The following is a 6,111-nucleotide window of genomic DNA, read 5'->3' on the forward strand; positions in this document are numbered from 1 at the left end:
GTAGGAACGCTAGCGACGAAGAAAACTACAATTCCCAACGGAAATAAGAGAGCGCCCTGCGGTGATTTGTTTTTAGCTTAGCAGTGTCACACGAGTACAAATTGTAGGCGACGAAAAACAATAAGTTTTTGCTTTCTCAGAAAATTACTATTCTTTAAGCATTCTCGCAAACGTCCAGCCCACCGCAACTTCGTGAGTTTTGATTTAAGTTTAAGCTTTCTTGTCGGTCTTTGTTTGCATTAAGTCGTGATAATTTTGCTTGCTACCTAAGTTGCTAACTTTGCTAACATGCTACTTTAATGTGTTGACGTTTATTGTTTGTCTTGTACAGTAAATGTGTTTAGTCCGGCAACCTTTTTTCAAACATGGTCCACTGATTAGTGTTTTTACGCGTCCCTCATTTACGTATAATAGAATTTTCCACGCTACAAGAAGACTTTTTTTTCCAGTTTGGTCCACCTTAAAGTATAATCAGTTGAGGGAAATTATTGTAAAATATCGTGTCTGTACAACAGTTCAGAAGGATATGCATCACATCACGACCAGAATTCGGTAAAATGGAGATATTAATGCTGGCAAATAGATCAGCAAATAGGAAAGTGTAGATATGTAAAATCTTAAGGTATTTTTAAGCATTGTTGGGCTGTATGGGACTTTGCCCCTCACGTTTAATCATGCTCCTAATTTCAAGGGACACTTTAAAAGGGATCATTTTGAATTTGAGGGAGAGCGTCAGTATTTCTAAATGTAAGCACTATGGACTCGGACGTACACGCAGAACTAACAATATTCTCTATTTTATCTAATGTTTGGTATAGAAACGTCTACAAGAGCGGCGCCTGCCCAATATTCAGTCCAACACCACCAGTCTGACGTGCTGTCATGCCGGTGCACCGTGACCGGGACAAGAAGGAGAGTACAGCTGAGGAGATGGAGGTGGAGGATCAGGAGCAAGATGCTTCCACCTCAGAGGAGGAGGATTCGGACACGTCCTCTGTGTCTGAGGACGGGGACAGCTCTGGTGAGAAACTCTGAAACCTGAGAAAATGAGCATGACATTAGTAAATTGATATTTTTATTATAATAACATTATAGCTGCCGTGATAGCCTCCTTATTCCAGTCCAGTGTCATAATGCGCTACTGTGTTTGTGTGTGTTTCTGCTGCTCCAGAAATGGACGAGGAAGACTGCGAACGGAGGAGGATGGAGTGTTTGGATGAAATGTGCAACCTGGAGAAACAGTTCACCGATCTCAAAGACCAGTAAGACTGACACAGATCCATGTCTGGAATTAAATAAAGAAAGCCGTACATTACTAATTACACCTGCTACTCTGTTCAGGCTGTATCGCGAGCGTCTCAGTCAGGTGAAAAGCAAGCTGGCGGAGGTGGAGGCTGGCCGGGCAGCGGAGTATCTGGAGCCTCTGGCGGTTCTGCTGGAGAACATGCAAGTCCGCACCAAGGTGGCAGGTAACTTCCACACCCACACCAACTCATCACATCTTCCACAGTCCGGTGTCCGTATTCACTCTGTTGTTGTGTGTCTCTCCTTGTCAGGTATCTACAAAGAGTTATGTCTGGAGTCTGTGAAGAACAAGTATGACTGTGAGATCCAGGCAGCGTGCCAACACTGGGAGGTCAGACACACAATTTAACAATCCATATAGAAATATACATGTCTGTGATGTTAAATATAATGTTTTTGTGTTTGATGTGCATATTTTACACATTGTTGCTTGCGTCGTGTGTGCAGAGTGAGAAGCTGCTGCTGTTTGATACGGTGCAGAGTGAACTGGAGGAGAAAATCCGAAGACTGGAGGAGGACAGGCACAGCATAGATATCACATCAGGTAACACGGTCGTTGTGTTGCGTTACACATCCAGCATATGCTGTTCAGTGCGTATCAAAAACACTTCATCCTTCCGACTTTGTCTTTTCCATCAGAGCTGTGGAATGATGAGTTGTCGGGGAAGAAGAAGAGGCGAGATGCTTTAAGTCCAGATAAGAAGAGGAGACGACCTTCGGTGGTGTCTGATATCCTGCCTCTGCTGATGTTTCTATCATTTCATTATACTGTCAAGTATTTCTGCTTTTACAGCTTCTAAAAATATTTGTCTAGATTTGTCCAGTTTCTTTTAGTTCCGACACTCTGTGTCACTGTCTTTAACTCTGCTCACGTCCATATATTGTCTATATGCTTCCTGACCTGGACATCCTGGAGGACTGGACAGCCATCCGGAAGGTGTGCGTCTGTAAATATGTAGAGATGAGTCTTTATCCCCTTTTAGCTGCAGTGTGTGGTGCTGTAACGAGCGTTTATGTGTGTGTTTTGTCCCCCAGGCTGTGGCTACGCTGGGTCCCCACAGAGCAAGGGTGGACTCGGACAGCAGCGTCTTCCCATTCCGACCAGACAGGAACAGGCCCATCCTCAACTGCTGAGACGCACACGTTGCAGCCACACACGACAAAACACACAAGGACTTTAAGCGCCCGCACAGTGCATCTCGCACACCCGTTCACTTCTACAAGCAGAAAACCGCACACATCTTCCACAAGCCCTTGACACACTGCTCAGATAAATGTGACACAACTCTTCCCGTTGGTGACGCGGGTCGGTAAGAAGCCTCTCGTGCAACAAGGCCTCAGCGGGTTCCAACCCATTGGAAGGAAAAACAGGAAAGGAAGCATTATTGATTCTCACTGATGTTCGTTTCAGTTCAGGCTCAGACAAAGCAGGTTTATACAAGTTTGATAATGAAACCCATTTGTCGCAGTATTCAGCACCTTTCATTTCAGCTTTGTCATGCTAACAAAAGCTAGATTAGGTAGATTTTCTTAGCAGGGAGTGAAATTCCGTTGATGCAGCATTTGAAGCATCACTGAACAACAGAAATAATGTTTATTTAGAGCGACGTTTTAGTGCATAGATGTGCAAAAAAAGTTTTTTTTTTGCATTTTTTTTTTTTTTTTTTAAAGTACAATTTGAACATGACTCTGGTATGTGCATGTTCTGGATCATTTCAGTGTCTGTTCCACCTCTAAGCAGGTGTAGGCCTTCAAAATAAGTGAACTTTGAAATAATCACACGCAAATACTTTTCAGTCCTTGTTTACATTTTCAACACATCCATACACGTACATCAAAAAACGTGTTTCCATTCAGTGAACTGGAAACTTTTAGTCTCAGGAACTTTTATTTTTGAGGAACTTTAAGGTTCAGTCTGACATTTTTTTTTATTTTTTTATTTTTTTATTTTACAAGCTACTGCTGAAATTGAGCTCAAGATTAATGCAAGTTCTCAACCAGTCAGAAATATTCAGCACCACGCATACAAAGTTCCTGGTCCAGCTGGAACTTTTGTGAAGGTAAAATAACCCTGGTCCATGCTGTGGAAGTCTGTGGGGAAATGTCCTGAAAGTCCTTTGTTCTGTTTTTCAGACCTTAAAAGGACCTTAAAAGTTTTTTTCAAACAATCCAGTTCACATTCAGTGTCATTGTCTGAGGTTTTCGTAGCACCATATCGATCAGTTGTTTAAAAAAAGCCTTAAACGTGCCGAAAGGGATCTGTCACAAGGTTTTCCAGCATAGACCGTGATTCTGTGCTTATTGAAAAGATCATAGAGATGGGATTAATTTGACAGTCGGCTTTTTCTGTCTTTAGGGTTACTGATCTGCCTTCCAGTGACTCGAGAGAGTAACACTTGTTTAGCTACAAAATCAGTCCATTGTGCCACAAAATAATTTGGATTTCTCTACTTTTTATGTGGATATGATTAAATACAAGACGATTTTTTTTTTGGTTGATGTTTTGAATAGTTAGGTGGTAAGTGTAAGACATTTTGTACAGTTTTCTATTTCTCTGGAGAGCACTCAGTAGAGGGAAAAATATATTTCACAACTGCATACACGGCTGGTTGGACGTATCAGTCAATGCATTCAGAAAGGAGTCGTCTTAAAGACTTAGTTTAGAACAATCAGTGAACTTCCTTGTACAGTAACTATCCTGTTCCATAACACTCACAGTATTCATGGATGTCTGGGCACTTTTATATTTTCATACGGTTCTTCGTTTCCGTCTGCATAGCTGGTCATTTTAGAGGCCTCTCTTTGCTTCGTTATCACGTCTGTAAACCAGTCTCAATAATGCAATGACAGTCACATGTTTAATAAAATCATTTAGTTTTTACTGAGGCCTGAATTTAATGAGAGTCGCATCCAAAGGTATCCCCTTAAAATGTTATTCAACAGGTATCGTTACGTTCTGTGATTTATATCTACCTCTTCTCTCTCTTCCACAAGTTCAGCGTCACTCGTCGACACGTAAATGCTGCCGTCTTTACGATGGCCGACTCAAAAACAGTTCATGTGCTGGTTTGTACGGCTGTTCAGATTTGTTGGGATCTTTCTAACTACAGTGTTCATTACCTCTTTGTATTCATGGGGAAAAGAACCAAACCCCATCCTTACCATCATACCATGCCATTTATTTCTACGCATATAACCCATTGTTCATAAAGAGTGGCCAATTTGAATGTTTTGTTTTGTTTATTATTATTTTAAAGATGGGGGCTAGTATCTTCTGACCTGTTGTGTTCAGTAATGTGTCAGGTACTTTTGGTCTTTTTCTTGTTAATTACATGTATGGATTTTACAATTAAACTTGTTTTCTATGACGTCTCTTTGATATTATAGCATCAAAAACGCCAAGGCAGAGGTTATCTGACACAGAATAAGCGACCGCAACTGTGCAGTGGTAGACACAGGTTATCTGGCTATTAATGAGATGATGTGTTTTGGCTCAAGCTTTGTGGACGCAGCTCAACCAGCCTATAAAAACTAATCTATGCTGACCTGCTGGATGTCTAATGGAGCACAAAGAGCACACAACCAGGAAGCCACTGTTGCTGTCAAAAGATGCTTCACTGAGTCAGGATGTGTGAATACGTCTAATTATTTGGATATTATTTGCATAAACTGCATTTAATTTGTTTTTATATTTGTACATTTATTTTCAGAATCCTTTGTGCACATTTAAATACATATTCTGTACACGTTTTAAATGTTACAGGTTGGTTGGTCAGGAAGGGTAGTAAAAAAAAATCATTACATGCCAACTGTGCTGTACAATCAAGGTTATGGTAAATCAAAGTATATTCTGGATTATTTTGCGGTTAAAGATGTACCAATAATCTTCATTGCACGTTATAGGTACAGTATCATAACTGCATCCAATGTCTGGTTCTTCATGGTGGCCACCGGTGACATTCTGCACAACTTGTACATTATTCCATTTGTGAAATATAGAGACATGTACAATTTTAGAGTCTTTATTTATCTATTAATAATCACTTTTTACAAAATTCACATGGGTCTCATCTCACTGGCTCTGTAGGGAGCTTCTAGTCCAGTCAGTCTGTATAATTCACCACTCAGACTGACGTCACAGCTTACGTTGGCAGAACATAAGCAGCCGTTAAAAGACACTCTTTCAAGCATGTAACATGATCAAAGATTGGTTTAGAATAGCTTTTGTTGATGAATTGCAATCCCCAAATACCACAAGGAAGTCCATGACATTAAACCACACACTTCAATTACATTTTAAGAAAACTGTCTCATTTGACCTTTGAGGTTTACTCAAGCTTAAGATCAAGTGTTAAGTCTCAGACAAAACAAGCCCTGATGTGATGGTCAAAAGATCCACAGGCGACATTTAGATAGTTCTGAATGAGAATGACAAGTGTGTAAGACACATCTCACAGGCCAGCAGTAAAGGTTGAATGTAATTTCATGGGATCATTAAAATTTCTTTTTCTGTGTCTTGCAGTTGAAACAATGTTGAGATTGTTCTCAACATGTCAACGTGCTGCAAAAACCAAAGTCCCATTAAAAGCTTCCTGGCATTGGTGAGCCAACAAGCAACTGTTGCTCATGCAGCACCCGCACTGTTTAGACTGTCTGTCAAATACCACAACCTAACAGGAGCATAACTGCTGTCACCATGATTTCACAACATCAGCTACCTCATAGGGAAGAAAGGAAAGAACAGAGAAAGAAGACAGGAGGAAGGATGCAGCAGAGGAACAGAATTGAAGTAAACATAGAGCCACA

At 40.7% G+C, this 6,111-nt stretch overlaps 2 protein-coding genes across 5 annotated transcripts in view; one reads left to right on the forward strand and one right to left on the reverse strand.

The window, feature by feature from the left end:
* Positions 1-31: 31 nt before the first annotated feature.
* brms1la (BRMS1 like transcriptional repressor a) lies at positions 32-4,673 on the forward strand. The gene is made up of 9 exons (XM_047612053.1): positions 32-192; positions 819-1,021; positions 1,172-1,262; positions 1,342-1,469; positions 1,557-1,636; positions 1,753-1,849; positions 1,945-2,034; positions 2,178-2,242; positions 2,341-4,673. Exons 2-9 carry the CDS (start codon positions 883-885, stop codon positions 2,437-2,439), a joined length of 789 nt encoding a protein of 262 aa, XP_047468009.1. The 5' UTR covers positions 32-192; positions 819-882; the 3' UTR covers positions 2,440-4,673.
* Positions 4,674-5,311: 638 nt separating this feature from the next.
* The window catches only part of ctage5 (CTAGE family, member 5), a 17,418-nt gene continuing 16,618 nt past the window's right edge, over positions 5,312-6,111 (reverse strand). For all 4 annotated transcript variants that reach the window (XM_047612045.1, XM_047612046.1, XM_047612044.1 and 1 more), the window contains one exon: positions 5,312-6,111. This exon is cut by the window's right edge and continues 399 nt beyond it. The gene's annotated coding sequence lies outside the window, so the exon portion shown is untranslated.

Source organism: Mugil cephalus, chromosome 17 (assembly GCF_022458985.1).
Source record: "Mugil cephalus isolate CIBA_MC_2020 chromosome 17, CIBA_Mcephalus_1.1, whole genome shotgun sequence".
NCBI lineage: Eukaryota > Metazoa > Chordata > Actinopteri > Mugiliformes > Mugilidae > Mugil > Mugil cephalus.